Below are 24,647 nucleotides of genomic sequence, written 5' to 3'. Positions count from 1 at the left end.
TATTCTAAGTATTCTTTAAATGCAGGATAATCTCATTTAACTATATTTATATTTCTAAATCGTAGATGCTGAAATTGAGGATATCAATATTCAACTGGTAATGGGCTCACTTTAACTTCGACAAATCCAGGTATTGCACATCTTTTGTAATTTTGACTTTGAATTATAACTAGCTCTTTCCAAAGCCTATTTGTTTTATTAGAAAATGCAATAACAAAATATCTCACGTTACGAGGTACTTCTGTAAATCTGTCCGTATATATTCAAAAAAAGTAAGACGATTTGTTGGATGCACAATTCGATTTATTCCTACCGATTGGGCCTTTCCAGTTTCTATAACAGTTGCTCATGGTCTGCCATGTCTTCTTGTCGACTATGGAAAATTGAGTATACATTTGACTTGAAAGATGGTGAATCTGATTATTATGGAAAGTGCCCAGTATATAGTAAAACAAAGTCTCTGGGGGGATTTGTTTTTCCTTGTCCAATTCTCATCTCTTTCCATTTTCGATTTCCCTTTTTTATTATCAAACATTCTCTTTTAGTTTTATTTGCTCTATCGATCGCGTTTCACACCGTATTGTTATCTATTTGTCTTGTTCCCAAGTTTTGTGGTGTCGTATTTTGTTATTGCAAATATCTGTTGGCAGGGACGTTTCTTTTTCGGGCCCTTTCTTTACGAGTGCAGAGCATAGCGCATTTTACGAACTTTCATTCGCTAGCAGATGGAATACATCTTTTATGATGGAAATCAATCTTGCAAGTCTTGCCCAACAGGAAAGACCTGCTAGGTCCATACATGTATTCCACATTATTTCCGACTGAAATGATCTGACAGGGATTACTTCTTATGAATGCAGAGAAATATTCGAATTTGGCCAACACAAAAGGGCTGTACATCTCTTTCTATTTCCTGTTTGCAAACGAAGTCCGAGACCTATAGTCAGTCGATGTAACATTGTGAATAGAAGCCTTTATATCCATGAGCTCATTATGCGACATTCATCCATCACCATCGATCGATTTCGTTATCGATCTATCATCATTCAGTTCCGTAGAAACTAGGTCTCTCTCTGGATTGCGGCCTTGATAGGGTGGGGAGAATTGAATGTCTTTTTCGTTGTTTAGAGTGCGTTCTAGAACTAGCAACTGGCCAGACTGGCTGTAAAGAAAACATAGTAAGGGGTGTTGATTCAATTAGCCCGTTCTCGCGCGTCCAATTCTAATGCTTATCGATTAATAGTCAGTGCCATGTCGAAGTAATAGAGGGTCCCGTGTCATCGACATACATCAGGAAATCGGATCTGATCGGAGCCCTGGTACGGTACATGATTGTCTTTCTCGCGCACCACCATCCAACTTGTCCTTCTTGTCGCTGTAATTTCATTGTGGTGTCACTTAAGTGATCGCTGGGGGGTAGAGAGGAGGAAGACTCCAATTAGCCAAAGAGTAGGCAGCCCATATCGTCTAGTATGTCGGTATTACATACACCACAATTGATTCGAGTAAATTTCATTTGCGCCTATAATCCGCTTCCGATATTTGTGAATAAGCCGGCCTTGACAACAGCTATCCCCCTCTTAGTTTTGATCGTTGTTTATCGTCCATTTCTCCGAGCGCAGGGAAAGACATAGGAAAATAGCCTATGCACTGTATAGATTTATGTGCCGTCCTTGTTGGAATTATTGATTTAGACGGCTGATGAGCTCTGTGCACGCTACAGACAAGGAAAAGAAAAGTTATGGGCATTTCATTTAATCAGGTCGGATAGCGAGAATAACGCGTTCACCTATACTCGTCCTTTTTCTCTATATAAGAGAGACTCTGCTTAATCAAATGATGTAGTTGTTGCCAGGCAACGCATCGACGGACGTTTCGATAAACCTCTTTGCGAAATTGCTGGTACCAGCGGGACGGGGCAAGTCAGGGGACAGTTTCCTCGACAGCTTGATATACTTGCCGGGCTAGAAAGAGATATTTTTCACTATTGTCCGACATCCGACCAATCAATCTACATTGACTGGTGGAGTTTCGCTCGAAAAGTGACAGCAGTGGCTATTTTATGTTTTTCAATCTCCTTTTTTTTTGTAACTTTTCCACATACTAAATGACCGGACGACGTTCAGCCGAGTTCCAGTTGAATTGATTTCGGTGCGTTTTTTTTCCCACTCGAGAAGTGTATCGAGTAGTCAATCGACCGTACTTTGTGAACCTCTCGAACAAATGCCTATGGATCTATTCTGTTGTCCTTCTGTAGAAAAGGTCAAGTCGATTCGAGAGTGTCTTGCATCTCTGCTGTTTGACAAACCCTCGAGCTCGATGTAACACCGATGGCCATATCTTTTTGATTTGGTTTCCTCGGTCCCGCGTTCCGAAAGCTTGGCACTTGATCGTTATCGATCGCCTCACGATCAAAGCCGAGCTGGTCTCGTCGTGCGATTTAACGAATAAGACAAAGAAAGATTTGAATTTCTAATCACTGTGACCTTTGATAGAACATTTCTATTTAATGAACTTGAAATCCCCCCCCCCCAGACTGTTAAGCTGCAGTGGGTTTTTGCGTGTGCTAGACGATGAGCCCCAACAGTTTTATAGAATGGACTTGCGTGTGATGTTGGAAGATCAAACAGAACATTTGGGGAGAAAAAAGTTTGGTTGTTGGCAGGAAATGGAATCCTTCAAACAGACGGGTTGGCACAAAGGTTATAAAGGTTCTTTTTGGTTTTTCAAACGGCGTAGTGTTCTACTGATATTTGCAACGTAATCCAATTATCCTTAAAACAAATTTGTGTCGTTTTTTCTGTACTGGAATGACTTAAACCGCCGGTATCTGAAATAAGATTAAATGTTAATAAAATATGATATTAATCTTCGTTAGCGCGTACGTGGCGAATTGATTTAAATTGGCCATTGGCATCTTCCCATCTCATGGGCTTCGCATCTGTCATTTTCACAGTTAGGATGAAAACAACTTTTTCTTGACCAATATCTCAGCACCTGGTTTCGCGCAAACAATCGTGCCGGAATCCAGCGGAATTGTTATCTGAATCACGTCAACAGGACTTTCAAATAATAATTAAAACATGACTATGTGTAGGTTTTTTTTTTAAATTGCTCGATGCGTGTACTTAATTATAACCAAGATTTTGTTTTCGCGAACGAATACCCGGACTTTAGTTACGTGGGACGAATTTATGAAAACCTCCTTGTCATAAATATTAATGATTTATTAATTAAAAATAAATATATGTTATCTAAACGTAAATGCCCTTGTCACTAGGGAGAATATGAGTAGTCACATTGGCTGTAAACGAATAAAGTAATTCCAATTCGTAGAGCATCGCAGAACCGTGAACCCAATTTTCTTATGTAATTCGTGTCATGTACTTTCACGAACGACCCCGAAGATTTTTTAAGGACGATTAAACTTGGTGCCGCTCCATGTTGTGCAAATTCTATTTTAATTCAGTCCTGAACCTCATGACCACTGATAACTAAATCCCACCTGACGTCTTGAGTGCACCCGTACTCTACGATACCAGGTTCGCCGATCTAAAGAAACTGCTGCGTTCATTGAGCTAAAAAGTTTTGTAAAGTGTAGAAACGAATCTATTTTTAAACTATAGGTTATTATGTGAAATATTATGCAAGTAATTCTTTGCGCTTAGCTCTTGCAGGTTCTGTGAAAACGACTTTGAATGGATTTAAACTGAGACACAAGTACTGGAAACAATTCAAGTGCAGAGGGGAATTTGGGACGCTCGAATCCAATAAAGTCGGAATTCTTATCGAATTCCGACACAATTATTTGCTGGTTTTTTTCAACCTAACCTTAAGAGCGCTGGGGAAAGTATTTAAAAAAAGTGTGGTTGAAGCGTGAAATTTACGGCGACGGTTATAGGGATAATCGCTTTTTTTTAATGATTATTTATTATTATAAAATGGCTCCTGATATTAATTCAGATTTTCTAATTCATTTCCTACTGTCCTTTTGATTCCCTCCAGTTGTGTAGGCTATCCTTTACGCATCATTTCTCGTGGCCATGTAAAGGAACAGCGCAGTTTTTTACGACAGGATGATGCCGGGACACGGAAGTCCTGGAACCCCTTCCATCACTAAATGATACTGCTGATCACGAACGTCGGACAATGACACCCGCCATTTCAACCTTCGCCTGACATGTTGCTTCATCGATCGACTAACGTGTGGCATTTATCCTTGTCCTAATTTTATTTTTCGTAAATTCAAATTAATTTTTTTCATTCCAGGTTTGAATTTGATTTTTCTAGGCTTTCCTTGTAGGCTAAACGTTATTGAACCAGACGTAACCGGCTTCGCTTTGTTTCGGGAAAATAAAAGAAAATCAAAATTTAATGTGTAGAGTTTTAAACGGCACCTTAAAAGGTATAGAGTTGACGTTATTATGTTTATTAATCTAATCTGAAGGAAGATCAAGTTTAATATCAACCGGTTTTTTTTTAGTTGATTATTTTTATCGTGTTTTCCTTTTTCAATTCAGTAGTGAGGCTCGTGACGTGAGAAGATCGTGACAAAGCACGTGCTTTTTTCCATTTTTCCACCAAACAGGTTTTTTCACACATCACAAGGTCAGTTTAATCGAGTTTTCTAGCCTGCTCTTGTAAACTGCGTTGTCATTTGTAATTTTTTCTTCACTTGTTGACGCACTAGCGGATGATCAAAGCAATTAAATTATGTGGCAATGATGCCAGTGAGCTGCTAGTTCCTGTAATAAAATTCGTGCCCGTAATATTATTAGAGGGCAAGATCTACAGTCGACTGCTGTACTCGATGAAGTAAATGTAAACATCAGCCGACTGTAAATGTGTGAAATTCGTTTCCATCCGCAGGTCAATTAATTTTTATGGTAATTGCGACTAGCAGTATACATAATTCATGATGATCCAGAGTTTCTTGATGAGTAGTTGCAATTGACTTTCGTAAACTCTCCTTGCTTTCATAATGCATACCTTAGACGTAACATTGCGCCATGCATTTTTGACACCGTTTTCCGAGCGCAATTTATTTGTCTTTCGATTGCACCCGGTCGGGAAAAACCAAACGAATTGGCGAGGGTACCAGTCTGTTCTAGTCACCGGCGAGCCGGTCATTACGTACCAGGCATTATAAAGCACGAAAGAAAAGAAAACCTCCGGAAAAAACCCCTTTTTAACAATGAATCCTAAATAACATTCCTTTTTATTTTCCTTGTCTTTTTTTTTTGTCATCAGCAACCGGTTGAACTCTATATCCTTTGGCTATACTTACGATAATCGTACCTTAGTTAATTTCGCGAAGCCTTGGCAACATGCCCGTCATTATTCAAATCTTTCTCCAAGTTTTTTTTTTTTTTCTTTTTAGGTCAGCCCTTTGTAAAAAGGCTTCGGGCTAGAAAATCAAAATAAGATCCTCGGACCAACACACACACACACACGGATAGAAAAGAAAAACGAAAGGCCTACAAGTAGGTAAAGTCTTGATAAAACCCCGTACATGGTGATGCAATTCTTCCCTGTATCTATCTTGGCCACTTTAGTTTTAATTATGCTGAATTATATTAAGATCTTCTTTTGCGTAGTGAGGCCAGGGTCAGTACGCGTCAATTTTTCCCGGTTGCAGCAGTATGTGACCGTGTCGAATGAATTGACAAGGAGGGCAATGGGAGCTTTGTGTGTTGCGGAATTCTGTCATCGCAGCACGTGATCTTTATTGTCATCAAGGCTATCGCTTTGTAGAACGTAATAGAATCGACGGAATCCTGCTGCTCAGAAAATGATTAGACCGGCTCCTTGTGGATAGGGAGTTGAGTGGACTGGTGTGTCGGGAATTGGCGGCCCGTGAGTTTCATGGCAACTTGATTGACGTGATCACAATATCACCGGGAGGGATAATCGTTGGGGTGACAGAATGTCGTTCGGGATCCAAGTCCTCGGGGCCAATCATCTCCGAATAATCCCAACAATCCCTGCTAGCGACAAGGAGCTTGAAAAACCTTGCGACGTTGCCTTCGCTGGTTGAAAAGTGAAGGTGGAAGAATCACGTGCATCGAGTCAAGGTCGAGAGACTGGGGAGCCCCAAGTCATTCAATTCTTATGTCATTCAATTTTGATTCGACCCATATATTCCATCCAGTTTGGAAGAGGAACCAACATTTAGATTTTGTTATTGTTGTTATGTTACGCTACACACCAATTTTTCTAGGGAGTCTATTGACCTTGCGAGCTGTTCACCCCCTGGGAGAGTGGGCAGGAGAAGAAGAAGGTGACCTCAACAACTAGCCCTAACCGGTTGATCTTTTGTTGAGGATTTTGTGTCTACTACCTACCATGTTCGTCATCCCCTCTCTTTCTCCGATGAATTCTCCCTACGTATCAATTCCACCACCTCTTCCATCCATCCGAGCTGTGGTGGATGCAAGAGGAGAAAATGGGTGGTAGAGAGAGTAGCTAGGGTCCTACAAAATAAGGTGTAGTCGTTAGACTAGACTCAACTATTCTCTATACATTTCATCCCACCAACCCTCCCGACTTACTTTTTTTTGCCCGTCCTTTTATATCTCCTCTACATTTTTCCCTTCCGGAATCTCTCCCTCCTCTCCTGTGCGCCTGTCTTTCGCTCCTCCCTCTTTCCCTCCCCGTTTCTCACTTGACTCCCTCTTTCTCCTCTCTCCTCCTTCCTTCCATTCCGTCCGCATGTTGGACTTAAAAACCGAACCGAGTGCCGGTTGGAGAGCTAGTCGACGCTGAACCACGTCCACCGACGCATCGGCCCCCACCGAGCCCTTCCACCCGTCACTTACCTAGACACCTTTGGGAGAAACGAAAACAAAACAAACCACCACTACCACCACCTAAAAGAATATTCCTTGTGTTGTTTTTTTTTGTTACCCCAGTTTGGATTCTCCATCCGTCTTCCCCACAAGCTTTCCCCCCTCTGAAATTCTTCCTCCGGCTCTCATTTCTCCGTTGTGTACCCGCCAATTTTCAAACAACACAAAAATTGGACTCGTTTCACCAACACCATCGTCTGGTTCTTCTTGTTCTCCTTCCAATCCATCCTGGGTTTTTCCCCTTTTCGTTTTCCCAGTGCCGTAACATTTTCAGTTCGGAGCGAGCGACGTATTAAATTGCCAGAAAAAACTAAAAGCCGTAAGTTTGTGTTTGACGTAATATTTAAATTTTCTTTCTTCAGGAGCTCCGATAGGACTCCTTATTCGGACGATACTACTTTCTGTCGAGTTGACTTGATATGGTACTATCCCATGTAAACTAATCTGTCAGACGTCGGTCAGTTTGCCGACATGTTGCGAAAGGGAGTCGGACATTCTGTCGTTTCTGTTTCTGGCAAAAGAAACAGGATACTGTGCAAAGCGTAACGTAGCAGCACCACCACTCGAGAATTGTATTTCTTTCTTGTTTCGATCATGATCTTTAGTCAATCAATTATCATTGATCTCTCGACTTGTCTACATCTATACCAACAAGTCGAGTGAAAGGGGTTAATGTATTGGAGCGACATTGTTGCACTTGTGTACAACTCGCTCCCTGTTGTCCGTCCAAAAGGAGATTTAGGGGCGATGTTGATCGAAAACTGTTTGTTTTGGCAGATTTATCTGCTTTTCCGGTAGACGTCGTTAAACGCTAAATCAAGGATAAGTGTGCACAGCTATCCCCCTTTTTTTCCGCTAATTATTTGTTGGTACTACTAGGAATAGAACCACTGCCGGGATCGAGGCTTATCGCCGTAATAATTATGGTGCGTACGATTCCCATATTCGGCGATCAAAATTCAGGACAAGGTCGCCTTCAGTCCGTTAGCCATGGTAGAAACGCGATAGACAAGGAAATAGGTGTGCGTGTGCAAGTTTTTGAATATATTTAACTTTCGCTTTTGATCCAATCTCTGTGGCTATCGGTCGGCTGTCGTCAGTCCGTCTAGAGTCTCCCTCCAAACCGGATAGTATTTCATCAAATCCGAAAAAATAATCTCGAGTTTGACGTAAAACATTTTTCTATTTGTCGACGTCTTATCCATTCATCTTTTTTAATTTCTTCTATCCCGTTCGCTTTGAAAATACAGTGTAAGAATGGTCGGTTGTCTCTAAAAAGTAAAATGATGGTGCAAATCTTGATTTCAGTTTGATGGCTCTATGCACTTCATGTCTTCTAAATGTTTCTCTTTTTTTTTCTGCTCCTCTTTTGTGATGACGTATTGTTCCGAGCTGCGGTCGGTCCGGGAGTTTTGTCGCAGAAGGGAAGGGAGGGGCTCGGAGACGTGGTTTCGCCTCTCGATCGATAGTCTACAGCACAGAGTCGTGACTGGCAATCGTTATGATCATCTCGCGCTTTTTTCTTTTCCTTATTGTAACACTTTTTTTTTTCCTTCATATTCCAGCTACTATGTGTGCTGCGCATACAGGGAATTTCGCCCGTCTATTCCACCTGTGTCGTCATTTGATCGTGTCACTGACTCTGTTTTTATTCTTTTTTTTAGAATGTCTTCCCGTCATTCAACGATGCTGAAAGAGGCCGTCGGGGTTTTCTCCATCCTCATTTTAATGGCTACCGGTGAGTTTATTGACACTTTTATTTTTCTTTTCCTTTTTTAAACTCTACTTGTTGTTCATAAGATCTCGCTTTAGTGACCTAATAATGTATTACAAGACTCTTACCCAACTCTCCCTCCTTGTCTACGCTCCTGACCGCCATTTGTCAACGTGACGCAACTAACAACGAACAAAAAGCCCCCCCCCCCCCCCCCCCACATTTTTCTACTACGGTAAACCCTCCCCTGTCTTAAAAAGAAAGAAAAAGCTTTTTTCTGTTTTTCCCGTTCCGTTCCCGGAAACTTATTTTTTACATTTCCGAATCAACGGGTGCGGTTTCTATCTTTACGCTGTCACGGTGCACCAACGGCTAAAGGTTGAATCGACCTTCGTTGATTAGTAGAACGCGTCGAGTTTATTTAGAAATATAACAGCAATACAAAAAGGAACGAATAAAACTTAAACAAAATAAAAGAGGCCGAGGTAGAAGGTATCGCCAATTAGCTCAATCATTTTTGATCCAACTCTAACCATGACCGAATTTGTGTGAACGAAATTTTGGGGTTTAATGGCCGCTGGTGATTGTTCAGAGACACAATTAAGGTGAGATAGAACTAGGCCATTGAGACACCCAACCAGAACGACCAAAATGTCATTCTAATTGTCAGATTTTCTAATTTGCCAAGTGCTTTTGCGTGCACAGCAGCCCAGCAGCAGCCTCTAATGTATTTCAGGGCTCTTTAGGCTACTGGGTGAAATCCAGAGTTTCCTTTTTGTTTGTTTTTTTTTTCTTTGCGTATCCCGCTGGCAACTGTCCATTGCCGGATAACCTTGCGGCTCTTAGTAGCGGACACACACGGGACGGAAACGCGAATAGGAATGACAGGAACGTTGGAATAACGACAGTCACGCACGTAGACAGTCGACTCGGCGGATACCGAATGCAGTTGAGAAGGTCGTTGTCTTTTGCTTTTTGTTTCGTGTTTTTATTATTGTCTGCAACGTGTCCGACAAAATCACGTCGACCTTTTCGATTATCTTGTTTGTTGTTTTCCCGTCGAGTTAATCCGTTAGAAAAAGAAAAGAATTCGCTTTGATGAGGAAGGCGAAATCCGTGGCCAAATCGGGTCTCTCGTGAAATGTCGGGCGGATTTTTTTGAATTGAAGGAAACATTCGAAAATGTGACCAGAGCGCGCCAAATTTGAATGTCTTGTGTGTCTTGTACCCGGAAAGAAAAACTCGCGTTTTATTCTTTTCTTTTTCCTGTTGGTGGTTTCTTCTCTCTTTCGTCCCTCACGCAACTGAAACAGTAAAAGACTTGCGCTGAGTGATTACTTTCCCCTTGTTTCCCCCCTCCACTTTTACTTTATTTTTTTTATACGATCCAATTCGTCCAGAATAACCCAAGAAGTTTGTCGGGCAAGTTTCCAGTTCAATCCAACCGTTTCCTACCGTTTTATTTATACATTCCTCTCGGAAGTGTTTCTTTATTTGCATTTTTAATGAGAAATACTCTACGAATTCAATCCCCGCGTATCCGATTGCTCTCCGTTTCCACCATCTCGCTCGGATGTGTTAGTGACACTGTAAGAGAACTACTGTTTCAGTTTCCACAAATATGTTTTGAATTGTGCACGATGAGTTGGAAGGGCTCCGTCGGCGGCAGGCGTAACGGTTTCATTCTCGTGACAATAAAGCGGTTATTCTTCTTCCATTGCAGCTGTGTGTCAGCAGAGGGGGAAAACCCATGGATAGAAACGCAAAGGTAATAGAATGGAAATGTGTGTTCAAGCAGCAGCCACAGGAATCTGATCGATAGCGCCGCCAAAGGGAGGCCTGTAAAAATCGGAGTATACAGCATACACACAGCCGTGCTGCTTTTATGCTATACTCCCTTTGTTATTTGCAGCACGTAGTAGAAGAGTCAAATATTAGCTTTGCAGTTCTGTTATTAGAAACCGAAGGGGAAATGTTGTTGTAAATCATTTTCGCTATCTTTACATGAGATCAAGAAGAGTTTTTTTATTATTATTTTTGTGTTATGTCTCCGCCTTGGAATTCGTTGTTTTTAGGGTTATCGAGAAATGAATCGCAAATAGTACTCGGAATCGGCTCTCCCCACAGGTCTCGTTTCTCTTATTTCTTGTTGATTACAGGGCAATTCGTTTCAAATTGTTGGGAAGCGAATCGAGTAGTGCTGCGTGTCGCCGTTGGGGTATATTATTTGGGGAGTGATGCATTTCCCCGAGAGGAATGGATCAATCAAAATGTATACGGCGAGAACGGGAGGGGGGCAAAGAGTCGATCTGGTAACTTGAGCCAAGAATTGTTTGGCTATGACAATAGTTTACTCTGCGTCATCGTCACATATAGAGGGATGACACTTGGTTGGAAATTCAATCCACAACCTGCCAAGTATTTCTTTCCCACTTGGAAGAAGGAGCTGGATGGAGAATAGCGGCCCGTTACTACTATTATATAATCGTACATGTCTGACGTCAAATCTTGATCTGGTGACAATGAAATCAAATTGCCGTTGGAATTGTGTTTATCCTGTTGTGCTGTGATTCAATAGCACTTGACCTGCGATCGACCTTTCTCATGAGATGTAACTGACTATAAAGCTGATGGATTTTCAAGTAGTTGCCGGGAGCGAGTCGGCGGCGGTCACGATCAGATTGGTTTTCAGTAGCCGGAATAAAAGGCGATTAGAGATTAATGGGAGTCATTCGGGTCGACTTTCCTTTTCAATTACTGCAATTGTAACCGGAACGGTCTCAAAAGACAGTAGGACTAACGAAATAGATAGACGTACAAGATTGACTTGAATTTCTACCGAGAAAAACATCTGTCCCATTTTCCGCCGATTGTACGTGAGAGACTGCTTCGTGAATACCACTCCGAATGAAGTCGAGCTCGATGATTATGTTGCGTGACGTAAGAGAAAAGAAAAAACAAACGACGAAATCGTCTGATTCTGACATTGACTCGTTGTCATAGACACCACCCACTATCTAGAATGAAACGCGTGGTACAGCGAAGTTCCACCTTTGCTCGGCCAACATTTCACGGTCGCCGAGAACGACCCAAGGCCAATGGGACGCGACCAATTGCTTGTGGCCTCTTCTAGTAAGACAACAACAACAGCCCGTAGAGAGAGCAAGAAATGGAACTTTGGAGGATCAGTTTCGCTTTGTCGCCTGTCGAGATGAAGTAAAAGAAAATGAGAGCTGACGTGAAGTAGTAGCAAAGTAGAAATAGCTAGCCCCCATCGTGTTCCTGTGTCTTTTTCTTTCGTGGGACTGCTGCCGGAGCTAGAGTGCATATAGTATTGATCGCCTCGCATCTCTTCATCTCTCGACGATGTAGTAGTAAGCAAAAGCAGTCGCCATAGAGTGGAGATGGGGATACGGCCTCGTCTATAGTCGGGAGTAGGAAAGAAAGAGCCGAGCAAAATGGGCGAGCTGGTTTAACGTGGGAGGACCGTCAGCCGTACGAAACTCTCTGCCTCTCTCCATATACGACTGAGATATGAGGACGGAAGCTACGACTACACACATTTTAAGAGATAAGATGTGCTCGTCGACAGTCGTCAAAAAAAAAATTGATTCGCTCCTATCGCGTCCGAGATGTGGTGGGTACCACATCTCTGATTTAGTCTCTGAAATCCCCCGGATTTCATCTGCTGTAAATCCAGCGGACGGCGTCTTATTCACGTCAAAATCTACCTCTTTGTAGATGTTGAGATATCAACTTGAAAGCCCTAAAATAACCCAATTATAACATGTGTGTAAAAGATCTTGACAAAAAGATGAGACTTTGAAAAAGATGTCATGTTCAGTTCATCGAAACCTTGAGAGAGAGAGTATCTCTGCATTAGATAGCGGGTAGAAAATTCTTGGGGGACATCGAACTGCGGTAGGCTTCTTCTCGGCTGTAGCTCCCGAACTGATGGAAACCTTGTCGATCGATAAAAATCCCTCGTCGTGAAAAAACCATTTCTTTTTCAAACATTTTGAACGGGGGCCAAAAATAACAGACGCACACTCGAAGAAAGAGCGGAATAAAAGTTTCTTTTTGATTGCGTTGCTCAAAACGGCGAGGAAAGCTTGCCAAATATTATCACGGTCAATGCTCGTATCGGATTTTCCCTTTCGTTCCTTTCACGGCCGAGAATTTCGATCAATTGGACCAGATCGACAGATCGTCTTCAAACCCCCCGCTCAATCGCCGAGTACGAACTTGTATAGTCGAGTGAGTATGTTGGCCATTATTTGATAGTCTTAATCGCCCCAAGGCGGAGCTCTCTTACTGGTTAGAGGCGCCCTGAAATCCTCCGGCGCGCAATTAAAACGAATTTTTTCCTTTGCCCTTTAGAATATGTGTGGGTGTAAGAACCTGTGTGCTAAGATTAAAAGGATTCCAAGTTAAAAGAATCAATAGCACTAAACTCGTGAATAAGATCAAGACCGTCATTATCTTGAAAGTATCAACAGCTCCTATAAAAGAGTGGAAGAAAACAAGGATCGGAAGTGACTCGGTGAGCTCGAGCCCCAGTCCCAGTGCTCGTTAAATCTTTGATTTATCCACATCGGATTCCACGTGCAATAAGCCATACATTTCCCAAGTTTCTCGTCCGGCGATTTATTCCAAAGATAGACGTAGATTGGGATAATAAGAAATACGGGTCCAGAAAAGTTAGGGTGACAAATAATGGGCGAAACGAATCAAACATTCAATGGATAGAGTAATAAAAAATAAATACAAGAAAAGGAGAAAAAAAATAAAATCCCGTTGAGGGGGAAATGGGAAATCAATGGCGGGTATAATATATTTAGGTTAGAGAGGCGCGAGACCTTTCAAATGCCTTTTGCCAGAGAAACTGGCAAAAGGAAACCGGGGTAGTAGTAGCAGCGGGACCGTGACTTGGAACTCTGATGGATACTACTACACCGTGGTAATACGGGGAAACGCAGCGTCAAAGAGTTTCTCTGCTTCTCCTTTTTATTTTTTAACACACAAGACTGGAGATCAATCGGCGATCGATAGATGCTGGGATAGATCAGCGAGAGCTATGTACAAGACTCTTTCCACAAGACCCATCCAACTCTTGTGTGTGTCTGTCTATGTGCAGGAAAAGCCTTTTTTTCTTCTTTTGATCTCTTTCTGCGCTGGAACGAGAAAAGCCATTACCAAACTCCCCTCTCGCCTGTCTTCTTCTTCTTTTTCGTGATAGATGACTGTTTCTCGTCATAATTACCACCCGGCCCCATCTTTATAGAGCAAAAGCAATCAGTGCTTTGACATGCACCCGTGTGTCATCTGTGTCTTAGTTAAGCTACTTATTAATAGCGACGTCATAAAAGAACCTGGCGACATTTCATGACGGTTTCAATTATTATGTGCAGGTATTCTGGCCAGTGGCGGCTCGCATCATTGGGCTTATTCCGGAGAGGACGGTAAGTGCAGAGTTGCCCTTTTTTTTTACACGCAAAGAAATAATTTGATTATCACTTTGTACTACGGTAATCAATTTTCACCTTGACTCTGTGTGACTTTATGTGTTGTATAGATCCGTCCCATTGGTACAATTTCTACGATTTGTGCAGTGGGAACAAACAGTCGCCGATCGACATCGTCCCATCCACAGCCAAGCCCCAAAACTTCCTGCCCATCCATCTGGGAAATTACGATACGATTGGCAAGTCCTTTACGCTGATCAATAACGGACACACGGGTATGTGTGAAATTTCTTAGAACTTTTTCAAACAATTAAAATATAACTTTTCTTGTATTTCGACCGACAGTTTTGTTGAGTTTGCCGAAAAATTACGCCGACTACCGGATGCCGTTCGTCAGAGACGGGGGTCTCACTAATCAGTTCATCTTCGCCCAACTGCACTTCCACTGGGGAGCCGAGGGTGACCGTGGCAGCGAGCACACCGTCAACAACAAACAGTAAAACCCAATTATTCGCAGAATGATTTCGCCTTTCCGTCAACCGTTCATTGTTGTTTGTTTTGTGTCTCTCCCCAGTTACGCCGCCGAATTGCATTTCGTCCATTTCAACAAAAAGTACGGCAGTTTAGGCAACGCAACTTCGCATCCGGACGGACTGGCCGTCCTCGGAGTCTTTGTCGAGGTACTGGAAATGGAAGCCGAGCTTGGCTGATGTCAAGATGGTCATCATTTAATAGTGTGATTATCTTAATTTATTGAACGTCTGTTTGCCTCTCTGTTTGCAGACGTCCAAGGAGGATAATCCGGCTTTCGACCCCATCACGTCGGTCCTGGATCACGTGGTGCACGAAGGGCACGAATGGGAGTTGAACGAGACTCTGTCGTTGCGCGACCTCCTGCCGGAATCGCTTTCCAAGTTTTACCGCTACATGGGCTCGCTGACTACGCCCGGCTGCCAAGAAATCGTCGTCTGGACCGTCTTTGCCGACCCCATCACGGCCTCTGAAAGCCAGGTCTGTTACAATTTTTCATTTTTCCGCTTTGGCCGTCGTCGTTTTAGATGCGCACTCTTATCGATTGTTGGACGAGATCGATGTCAAACGGAATTGTCGAAAGTGCTGACTTTTTATTCTACCATCTAAATACCTTTTCAGTTGGCCGAGTTCAGGCAATTGCTTGGCGAAGACGGAGAAATTCTAGTCAACAACTATCGACCGGCGCAGCCGTTGATGGGGCGCACCGTTCACGTCCGATCCTCTTCCACCAAGATGATCGCTTCCTTGGTCGCCTTCCTTCTGCCCATCGTCGCTGTTTTGGCTCTGTAATTTAACGATAACAAGAAACTTTAGCCAAAGGCCAAAGGGCCTCCAACATCGCAAACTAGTAGTCGATGGTCCGTTAAAAAATAATAAATGAAACCGCCAAACAACACGAAAAAACCCCAAGGGAAAAAAAAGAAAAAAAAGATGCCCTTAAAATCATTTCAACTTTGCAATCAAAACACTTTGTAAATTGGTTAAGGAGGAGCCAATAGTGGCCTGCGCATATACCCCTCTCCCCCATTTCCGACAACACCGAAACCGTCGTGTCACGCTACTTTAATCAGGTTCTCAATATTTTTCAAAAAAAAAACAAACTAGTATTTCAAATTTAAAAGACAGGGGGAATCTTTTCCCTCAACAATTCATCGCCATCGTGAAACTGCTTTGGAGCTTGAAATTGATTAGCTCCAAGTTTTTGTACATAAATAATTATCGAATTCTTTATCCGTTTGACTGTTTTCCTTAACCCAATAGTGATATTAGATGGTGATCTAACAAATAGCTGGACAAGGAATTCAAAGACAAGGCGATCAGAGAATTCTGCGTCTCTTTTTAGTGATTGAAAACAAAAATCGATTCATTTCAAGTTTAAAATTTGGACAAAACGATATGTAAAAAAAAAATTAATTTAAAAAGAAAAAAAAAGTGAAACCCTTACCGGTTAGGCTCAAGGTAGATGTGTAGTGTCTGCACAATCTTGATTATTACCATCCTTCCAAGTTCCAACGCGATTTAAAAAATAATACTAACCTCCAAAACGTTGCGCGTGACAAGTCCTTTTTCCTATTCATTTTTCTTTCTTTTTTCAAGAAAATCCGAAATGGTTCATTTAGAGTTTTCTTGACTTGACCCGTCCTTTTAAATTCATTTTGACTTTTATTTTCGTTTTGAATAATTTGACGTTGACTGTGTCGGAGACAATGCACAATGAGTCGCAGAGAAGATGTTAAGAACTGTGCTGAACACAAGTGGCCAATGATTCTTCCCATGTATTAAATGCATCCTGTTGTTGAGTACACTGGGTCAAAATCTTGTATAGACCTTTAAAAAACGATAATATATATATATGTAAATAGAAGACTAAAAAAAAGACCCTCTTCCCCACACATCTCTCCTGTCCGTTATTCTATCCCATATGAAATTTCAAAAGTGATTGACGACGTGTTTTGATTCCATTCTCTTCTGATTGATTATGAAATAAAAGCCGTCAAAAATATATATATATCTAGCTGTTTCTTTTGTCTCATTGTCTTTTGGGTTTGGCACAATGGCGAAAGTCTTCAGTCTGTTATTGATGAGACCACAGATGGGGAAGAGCTAAGGGCTCCTGAAACTTTGGGTTTCCCTTCACTTGGACGATTGGTTATCATCTTTTGAATGGCTTCTATTCCGAGTCTCTTTCTCTCCACGATTTCCACAAGGAACGCGGGGCGCGCTTATTGTCGTCGTCGATCGTCGTGTCAGCACGTTCTGCGGGCAAAAGTTGCCATCGACTGTTCATGCATGTAGACGAGGGCTCGGTTCCAAGAACTCTTTTGATGGCCGCCTGACGACAAGACGTGTTTGATTCAACGCAAAACCATTTAATCAACATCACCAAGGCGATGCATTTTCTTCATCTCCGTATTTTCTTCGGTATTATTCTCTTTCTTCTTGTTGGCTTTCCTCTAATATTTCACTATATGTACAGGCGTGCCCAGCGTTCGCAAAGAGAAACTCCCCGTCTGTTTCGGTTCGGACGGGACGACGTGACCGGCCTTCCGAAAAACATTCTGAACTTGCGTAACTTGACTGCCGAACTGTGAACGTTGAATAGTCGCCTAAATCCGGTGCAGCAACGAAGCGTCGTCAGACGTCAATAACCCAAGCTGGCTGCATGCGTGTTGCGTGATATAAATGATATTGAACTGAAGCACAAGTTGGCTGAGCGAGTCAGGGTCGGGCTATTATTTTAAAATAACTTTAAATGCTAAACTTTCTCTTCATTCTCCTGAATTTGATGAAGATTTTTTTCCACTATTTACGGCTTAATGAATGCGCTACTTTCAACTTTTTGGAGGTTTATGACTTACGCCAAACTCATCATAGCTGCAAAGGTGTAATTTTGCCACATTGCGGTTAGTCCCGATGGGTTAAATTTCTGTAGGAATTGTGCGCGAGTCGGTCGGTCGATGATGATGTGCAAAAGGCCAAAAGCCCGCCCTTAATGTCGTTTGAAAAAATCCAATTGAGCCACCTAGCGGAAATAGCTTTCACCGCTTTCTTCCCGCAATTTCTTCTGCTACTGCCAAAAAAAAGTTCGTTCGTTGCTTGCGGATCTCAAGATTCCCGGAGGTTTTCTAAATCATTTTCTGCCATCTCCACTCGAATCATTATACCGTTTGTTCCGTTAACAGGAAATTGAAAAGTTTCGCTTTCTAGATTTAGCGTAATTCCGCCAGCATGAACAATGGAAATGCTTATAATGAATCAGATCAAAGGTATTAGAAATGTTATTCAGTGACCCCTGCAGGAAGACAATGTCAATTCGATTAACCTGTTTTACACATTTATGAATTTATTTAGCCTTTTGGAAGAAATTGAAGCACTTGAAGCTATATTATTTTCTGAATTGGATGTCACGTATAGCCCTAGGTAATGCATAAATTTTACACAATTGCTAATGAATGCTAATTTATATGGACTGTCATCCAACTGCTCCACTTCTCTAGTGGAAGGCCAATAGAATTCCGACACACATTATACCCCTCTACTGCTGATGATGCCAATCAACATTATGTCTGCCTGACTCTAGTCATGAAATTCCCAGCTGGTTATCCAGACCAACCACCGTCAGTGAACTTGAAAAATCCCAGAGGCCTTGGAGATGATTTTTTAGCCAATGCTCTTAAGTTGTGCAATGAAAAATGCCAAGATTTTTCTGGGAGCCCTGTTATCTATGAAATAATTGAGGTAGTTATTTTCTCATCAAATTCTACACAACATTTCTAAATCATAACCATTTCGGACCAATACAGTTGTTACGTGAATGTCTTACAAATAGCAACAGACCCACAGGCCATTGCACCATCTGCTTGTTTGACTTTCATCCAGATGATGTGTTTACCTATACTCCTTGCTATCATCATTTCCATTCCCACTGTCTATCTCGCTTCTGTGAGAGTATGCAAACACAGTGGAAAGAGGAGGATGACCAAGAAACTGCCAATAATCCTAGGGGTTCCAACTGGAAGGAAAAGAAAACAAAACAAGTGAGAAAGTTTGCATACTATGCTAATTTATTTGTACAGCACAATTCAACCTCAATATTTTTGTTTCATTTTTACAGTTTACTTGCCCTGTTTGCCGCGAAGTGATAAACGTCGAGTTAGCTTCGCTAAAACTGGCACCTCCTCCGCATGAGGTTGAGAATTTTCAAGAACAGTTTAGTAAAGATGCCAAATTCACAGCTTGGAGAAAAGAAATGGATAAACAATATCACAGACAAAAGACTAGAGGAGGCATTATTGACAAAGACATGGAGGACAGTCGGTTTCTGGTTGTTACGGAGAACACAGCTGCAACATCCCCCTCAACAGCTGAAGCCCCCTCGTTTACAACGGAAAAAGTTGTCCAACAGTCACAGAGTCAACCCGAAATCAAAGCAGCTCCAGTTCAAGCACCTTCCACTAGTAAACCAGTCGCTAGTAGGCCCGATTGGTCTCGTCCACAGCAACACAACAGGAGACCGGTGCGAGGAAAATGGATCCGTTCATCTGACAGCAATGGCAAAGAACGGCCAGTCCCTGCTCAAAATATCGCACGCCCATCGAATCCCCCCAACCGACAATCGTCAACTGAAAAGCAAAATTCTCAACCCCGACATCGTGCAGAAGAGTCGACCCTTTCCGTAGCAGAACGTCCCTACGGTACGGCTCCTCATCCTCCTCCTGCGGCTCGTTCCAACGGTACGACTCCTCATCCTCCATCTGCAGCTCAAGTTCGTCCACCCCCAGGTTTTGCGCCGAGGTAAGAACTGTGTATAACATCACATGGTTTTGCGATTAGCTTTGTTACTCAACACCGTTATTATTATCTGGCGGAATCAGGTGACCAAAGTGGATACTCCCAGTGCTGTTTCCAGTTCATCAAACAAGACATTTGAAGCTCTGTAGATATCCTTTCTCGTTACTAGCCCGTATCTGGTGTATCGGGATACTCTCCACTTCCCTCTCTTTTCATTATTACCTGTTGGGAAATGCTGATTTTACGTAAAAATAAATGTCATCGCGGTATACGACAACGGTTAGTGGAATTCTTTATCTTCTAGTTTTCTTGCAGATTTGACTTTCAGTTGCCGTAACCGTAACGTTAGATAACCGCCATTGTTTATCAAGTGTTGAAATGTTACTTGTTGTACGAAGTTGGAAATAAGTGTGAAGCCACGCAGGTTAATGAAACAGCTGTGGAGCTGCGACGAGTGGAGCAAAACGTTTCACAAGCAGACACACATCCGTAATAGAGGCTTACTCCGTTTCGGAACGATGGTCTTTTTCCTTTTCCCGGAATCGGTCGCTTGCGTTCTGTGCGACTGCACGCTCGACTAACAACCCCTCCGAACTTCGAATTTCGTCGTTTTTTTAAAACTGAGCACGAACGTTATCATCGAAACAGAGTTATATTTAGTGAAAACTAAACGGTGTCTAATTCGTCGTTTCTGTTCGAGGCCGAACTGTTATCTCTGACTCATGTAGACCTGTCGTAATGGTTGGTATTTGTTTTTTTATTAAAGTCCTTATTTCTTATCATCTTTCGTATATGCTTGGCTTAGTTGCCTGCCGGTTCGCTTTCACTGCACACCACAAACATTTGTTTTGTTACGCACACATACCAAGCAAAAGTTTAAAAATATTCACCCGTTGCAAAGGTGAAAACTTTTCATTTGTCGATTGACCATGGAGCTGCAACAGTTAATTGAACCGTCTGATTTTATTGAAGGTATTGCTTTTGTATTCATACTAACGATATTTTCTTCCGATATTTAAAGATATGCTGATATTTATGCCCAGGTGTGCGCAGTCGTTGTGCCTTTATGAAAAATGACATCACGGCCTTGTCAAAAGGCTGCCAGTTTTGGAAAGTTCGGTCCGGAACAGATTGGTATCTACGTCGGTTTTGGTTAGATACGGAACGGATGTGCCTTCGCTATGTTCCTTCACAAAAACCGTTTTGGAATTCATGTCCAACGCACGGTAAATATCCGCTTTTTGTTTTTCGACCTATGCACGTTATAAAATGGAAATTTACTGACCTCCCCAAAACTGTTCACGTGATAAAATCAAGACAACATGCACTATTTTTGTTGGACTTTGGCAGTGTAATAATCATTTGTCACTATATTATCTCGTCTCCACTATTCTATATTGGGCATAAATCTCGTTTATTATTAATTTGAAATGAATTCTCAGTTGACTTGATGGATATCACGGAGGTTCGACGATGGAAAACGGATTTTTATCAACAAATTGAAAAAAGAGGAAATTCAAAAAAGTGGTTGGACTCGGCATTGAGCAAAAAAATGTGCTTCACAGTCGTATTTGGTGAACGTGAATACAATCTAATTGCTCAGGACGAAGACACGTCGAGCTTGTGGCTGTCCACTCTCAAAAGACTTGTCTGCATTGTTCGGAGCGTTCACCATGAAAATCAATATTGGATGTAATAAGTGCCTGAAAGAGAAGTCATGTTTTATTTAAACATTCTAATCCTTTTTTTTTTTCTTTTTTTTTTTTAAATGTTAGATGGTTGAGACTGCAGTTTAGAAAGGCCGACGAGGACAGGACAGGGGCACTGACCTTTAAACAAGTGCGGGATTTACTCGAACGGATCAACATCAAATTGAGTCGCAAATATGCAAAGGATCTGTTTAACGTATGTAACCTTTCTAAGATTTCAAGGATATATTAACGTATTTCAAAATTACATCGCTGTTGCAATTTTATAGGCTGTTAACGTGGACAAGAAACAGATGAACGGAAAACAGGTTTTAGACTGCCAAGAATTCCTCCAGTTTTTTCGTAACCTCACTAAAAGATCCGAACTGGAAGAGATTTTTGAAACGTAAAAAGCCAAATTTCTGATGGGTCCATTTTTTGTTGTAAAATCTATAACTTAAATTATTTAGATATGCTGTTTCGGATTCGGCAGCCATGACCGCTGATGAGTTGAAGATCTTCCTGGCTCAGGAACAGTTTTTGGCTGTCGATACACTCCAAGCAAACGCCCTGATTTCCAAACACGAAGTCTCTGACGCCAAACAAGAAGGACTACTCACCATAGCTGGTACAACAATCATGACAAATTTCATTTTTTTCTTTAATTCTGCTAACATAAGATGGCTACAGGTTTTACTTCATTAATGAAATCATATGATATCGCTATCGAAGACCACCAAAAACTGTTCCAAGATATGAATCAGCCGTTGTCCGCTTATTACATAGCGTCCTCTCACAATACGTAAATACTCTTCAGTTTTATTCGTTTGTTAATTTAGTGACCCTTCGAAAAAAAAAAAACTGTTTTGAAGGTTGAGTTTTGCTAAAGAAAAATTTGCACTCGCATTGATTGACTGTGCTATTTCCAAATGTTCACTAAGAGCGTTAACATTTCTCTTTACAGATATTTGAAGGGTAACCAATTAACCAGCAAAAGTAGCGTGCAAGCATATATAAAGGCTTTGGAGCAAGGCTGCCGTTGTGTTGAACGTTTGTTTTAAAAGCAATAATCACTCGATGGTTTCCTTATGGTAAATTTTACAATTGAATTATTTTAATAGTGGATCTTTGGGATGGTCCTGCCGGAGATCCGATCATCTACCATGGACATACTTTAACATCTCAAGTAATGCTAACGGATGTTCTGATTGACGCTATAAAGCCCTACGCTTTTAAAGTTTCACCATACCCACTGATTCTCTCTCTGGAGTCCCACCTTTCGAAAAAGCAAACAAGGAGACTGGCCTTCTTACTCAGCGATATTCTTGGAGGTCGTCAAGTTATTCACCAAGTTTTTGTTTTTAAATGTTTAATGTAAAGTCGCCTTCTTCCTTTTTTGTTAATAGATATGTTGTATGCAACGCCCGTTGATGATTCAATGAAAGCGCTGCCAACTCCCGAAGAATTAAAAAATAAAATCATCATCAAGGCCAAAAAACTTTCTGGACAAACCGATGGTGAATCAGAAGCCAACGAAAGTAGCGATGACGAAGAAGATAAAAACGAAAGTGACTTCGACGATTCTGATGATCCAGCTGATGGAGTTAAATCGATGGATAATACCGTTTCAGCTTCGTATGTAATAGAAGATTTAGATTCATTAGCCGATAATACAGCGAATGTCGGGCGCTCACCAGAGGAATGTGATTCATTGACGAATAAAGTCACCCCAGAAGAACTTTCGACTGAATACGCAACGAGAGACAAAGAAATACGAATGAAGAATCAAGAAATGGAAAATCAAAGAAAGTTGGGAAGTTCGGATATTGCAAAGTCATCAGATCAAAATTCAAGTGACGTTACGGACAGTGTAAGTTGCTACTGAAATCGTTAGGCTATTACAATTTTTCTGTACTTTTTTAAATGGCAATCAAATGTTTCTTACTCCTTAGGATGACCAATTGTACAATCTGTCAGATTTAGTAAATATTTGCGAAGCGAAAAAATTTGGTGGATTTCATCAAAATATCGAAACAGGTAACATAACATGGTCACTTCGCAAATCGAATGAATTCAAATTCCATCGCTATGATTAATTTCAGGTCGATGTTTTCACATCTCGTCACTTTCGGAAATAAAAGCAAAAAAACTAATTCGCCGTGAGCGATCGAGTTTCATTCAGCATACCAGTAATCAACTAGTGCGGATATACCCGAAAGGCTCGCGAACTGACAGTTCGAACTACGACCCATCACAGTTTTGGAGCGCAGGCTGTCAGATAGGTTTATAACTAATAATTTCCTTCTTACCGTAAAAGAAAAAAAAATTACTATCAATCAGTAAATTAAATTGTCTAGTTGCTTTGAACTACCAAACAAGTGGAATCTATAAAGTTATCAACGAGGCATTTTTTCAAGTTAACGGAAAGTGTGGATATGTGCTTAAGCCAGCCGTATTGCGTAAGCCAAAAATAGGTGAAATTCCGGAAGCGGAAGCTGGATTGTGAGTTTTTATTTTGATTAGAAATGATCGCGTAAAGAAATTACTATTTATTTATAGATCGGGTAGTAAGGTTGTTCGACTTCAAATTATAAGTGGACAAAATCTCCCAAAATTTGAAAAGAAAGTCATTGATCCCTATGTTACGGTTCAAATCATGGGTCATCCGGCTGATCGCCTTAAATTCAAAACAAAGCACGTAGACGATAATGGTATGTTTTGACAAATTTTAAGTTACGCTTTATTAATTTGCATTTTATATTTATCTCTGTCACCCAGGCTTTAATCCCTGTTGGAAAGAGACGACCGAATTTCGATTACGGCAGCCTGAATTAGACCTTCTTGTTATTTCGGTTAGGGACAAAGATCCTATGTCGGACGATGATTTAGTTGGTGTAAAGGTAGTCCCAATTAAAAGTTTAAAATCAGGTGTGTATAGAAGAAATATATGTGTATCTATCATTGAGAAAGTTAACATCCAAGTTCTCGTTTTGTGTAAGGTTATGGACATATTTGCCTATTGTGTCGAGAAGGAAATCCAATCCCGAACGCAACTATATTCCTTCATGTATCAATTCGTGATTTGCCTTCTGCATAGTAGGATTCTACTAGCACTTCTTCCGTACTTGGTTTGATGCCGTGCGGTAGGCGACCATAAAAAAACTAATTAAAAAACTATCCAATCCAGTCCTCAATAATAACAAACGTCCTTTTAATTACTGAAAAGCTTTTTGCGGATTGACTGCTGATGTTATGTCAAATCATTTCCTTACCCTTATGTCTAAAACTGTCCTTTTTTTGTTAAAAAAAATATAAATACATGTTTGTGAATAATTGAATCAAATTAATGAAGATGATGGGGGGGGGATCTCTGAAAACACCTCAGCAGAAATATCTGTGTTTTACACATTCAAAATATACTCTTAATATTTACCATAAAATGAATGGTTACTTGAAACAAATAACATATATTGGTTTGTGAAGCTTCTGAAAGAACATTGGCCAGCCATTTATTTTTTTATTTGTAATGCAACACGTTTCACCGCTCAACGAGCGGCTCACGCTCACGCAGTGTCACGCTATAATTTTTTTCAATGAAAAAATACAC

At 41.2% G+C, this 24,647-nt stretch overlaps 3 protein-coding genes across 8 annotated transcripts; all 3 read left to right on the top strand.

The window, feature by feature from the left end:
• Positions 1-68: 68 nt before the first annotated feature.
• LOC124311299 (carbonic anhydrase 2-like) lies at positions 69-16,565 on the top strand. 4 transcript variants are annotated; one of them, XM_046775736.1, is made up of 12 exons: positions 69-130; positions 4,006-4,204; positions 4,270-4,405; positions 4,521-4,608; positions 5,381-5,487; positions 8,513-8,586; positions 13,974-14,024; positions 14,138-14,302; positions 14,373-14,523; positions 14,602-14,707; positions 14,811-15,038; positions 15,180-16,565. In XM_046775736.1, the coding sequence occupies exons 6-12, from the start codon at positions 8,514-8,516 to the stop codon at positions 15,348-15,350; spliced, it is 945 nt and encodes a 314-aa protein (XP_046631692.1). In that variant the 5' UTR covers positions 69-130; positions 4,006-4,204; positions 4,270-4,405; positions 4,521-4,608; positions 5,381-5,487; position 8,513; the 3' UTR covers positions 15,351-16,565. The 4 variants fall into 4 exon arrangements, with proteins under 4 accessions (XP_046631692.1, XP_046631694.1, XP_046631691.1 ...); XM_046775738.1 differs by having other exon boundaries at positions 95-130; positions 4,014-4,204; XM_046775735.1 differs by lacking the exons at positions 69-130; positions 4,006-4,204; positions 4,270-4,405; positions 4,521-4,608; positions 5,381-5,487 and adding an exon at positions 6,744-7,167.
• A 1,020-nt stretch (positions 16,566-17,585) lies between these two features.
• Positions 17,586-19,629, top strand: LOC124311201 (E3 ubiquitin-protein ligase RNF25-like). 2 transcript variants are annotated; one of them, XM_046775581.1, is made up of 7 exons: positions 17,586-17,681; positions 17,744-17,827; positions 17,913-17,981; positions 18,059-18,299; positions 18,365-18,598; positions 18,676-19,355; positions 19,436-19,629. In XM_046775581.1, exons 2-7 carry the CDS (start codon positions 17,790-17,792, stop codon positions 19,437-19,439), a joined length of 1,266 nt encoding a protein of 421 aa, XP_046631537.1. In that variant the 5' UTR covers positions 17,586-17,681; positions 17,744-17,789; the 3' UTR covers positions 19,440-19,629. The 2 variants fall into 2 exon arrangements, with proteins under 2 accessions (XP_046631537.1, XP_046631536.1); XM_046775580.1 differs by having other exon boundaries at positions 17,619-17,827.
• On the top strand, positions 19,545-24,391 carry LOC124310937 (1-phosphatidylinositol 4,5-bisphosphate phosphodiesterase delta-4-like). 2 transcript variants are annotated; one of them, XM_046775114.1, is made up of 18 exons: positions 19,545-19,631; positions 19,751-20,093; positions 20,158-20,324; positions 20,396-20,578; positions 20,795-21,044; positions 21,128-21,257; positions 21,331-21,446; positions 21,511-21,668; positions 21,731-21,842; positions 22,005-22,090; positions 22,162-22,371; positions 22,447-22,910; positions 22,993-23,077; positions 23,143-23,322; positions 23,398-23,542; positions 23,600-23,751; positions 23,819-23,968; positions 24,040-24,391. In XM_046775114.1, exons 3-18 carry the CDS (start codon positions 20,282-20,284, stop codon positions 24,135-24,137), a joined length of 2,562 nt encoding a protein of 853 aa, XP_046631070.1. In that variant the 5' UTR covers positions 19,545-19,631; positions 19,751-20,093; positions 20,158-20,281; the 3' UTR covers positions 24,138-24,391. The 2 variants fall into 2 exon arrangements, with proteins under 2 accessions (XP_046631070.1, XP_046631071.1); XM_046775115.1 differs by lacking the exon at positions 19,751-20,093 and having other exon boundaries at positions 19,554-19,631.
• The last annotated feature ends 256 nt before the right edge of the window (positions 24,392-24,647 follow it).

Source organism: Daphnia pulicaria, chromosome 8 (assembly GCF_021234035.1).
Source record: "Daphnia pulicaria isolate SC F1-1A chromosome 8, SC_F0-13Bv2, whole genome shotgun sequence".
Lineage (NCBI taxonomy): Eukaryota > Metazoa > Arthropoda > Branchiopoda > Diplostraca > Daphniidae > Daphnia > Daphnia pulicaria.
This window is presented reverse-complemented; position numbering and strand designations above follow the sequence as displayed.

What these genes read in the sequence shown, in the direction of transcription:
- LOC124311201 (XM_046775581.1), top strand. Translation starts at nt 17,790, where the DNA reads ATGAACAATGGAAATGCTTATAATGAATCAGATCAAAG. An exon ending in TATAATGAATCAGATCAAAG is followed by an intron (nt 17,828 to 17,912) that starts GTATTAGAAATG and finishes GAATTTATTTAG; the next exon opens with CCTTTTGGAAGAAATTGAAG. An exon ending in TTATCTATGAAATAATTGAG is followed by an intron (nt 18,300 to 18,364) that starts GTAGTTATTTTC and finishes GGACCAATACAG; the next exon opens with TTGTTACGTGAATGTCTTAC.
- LOC124311299 (XM_046775736.1), top strand. Translation starts at nt 8,514, where the DNA reads ATGTCTTCCCGTCATTCAACGATGCTGAAAGAGGCCGTCGGGGTTTTC. An exon ending in GGCTTATTCCGGAGAGGACG is followed by an intron (nt 14,025 to 14,137) that starts GTAAGTGCAGAG and finishes TGTGTTGTATAG; the next exon opens with ATCCGTCCCATTGGTACAAT. An exon ending in GATCAATAACGGACACACGG is followed by an intron (nt 14,303 to 14,372) that starts GTATGTGTGAAA and finishes TTCGACCGACAG; the next exon opens with TTTTGTTGAGTTTGCCGAAA.
- LOC124310937 (XM_046775114.1), top strand. Translation starts at nt 20,282, where the DNA reads ATGGAGCTGCAACAGTTAATTGAACCGTCTGATTTTATTGAAG. An exon ending in ACCGTCTGATTTTATTGAAG is followed by an intron (nt 20,325 to 20,395) that starts GTATTGCTTTTG and finishes ATTTATGCCCAG; the next exon opens with GTGTGCGCAGTCGTTGTGCC. An exon ending in TCATCAAAATATCGAAACAG is followed by an intron (nt 23,078 to 23,142) that starts GTAACATAACAT and finishes GATTAATTTCAG; the next exon opens with GTCGATGTTTTCACATCTCG.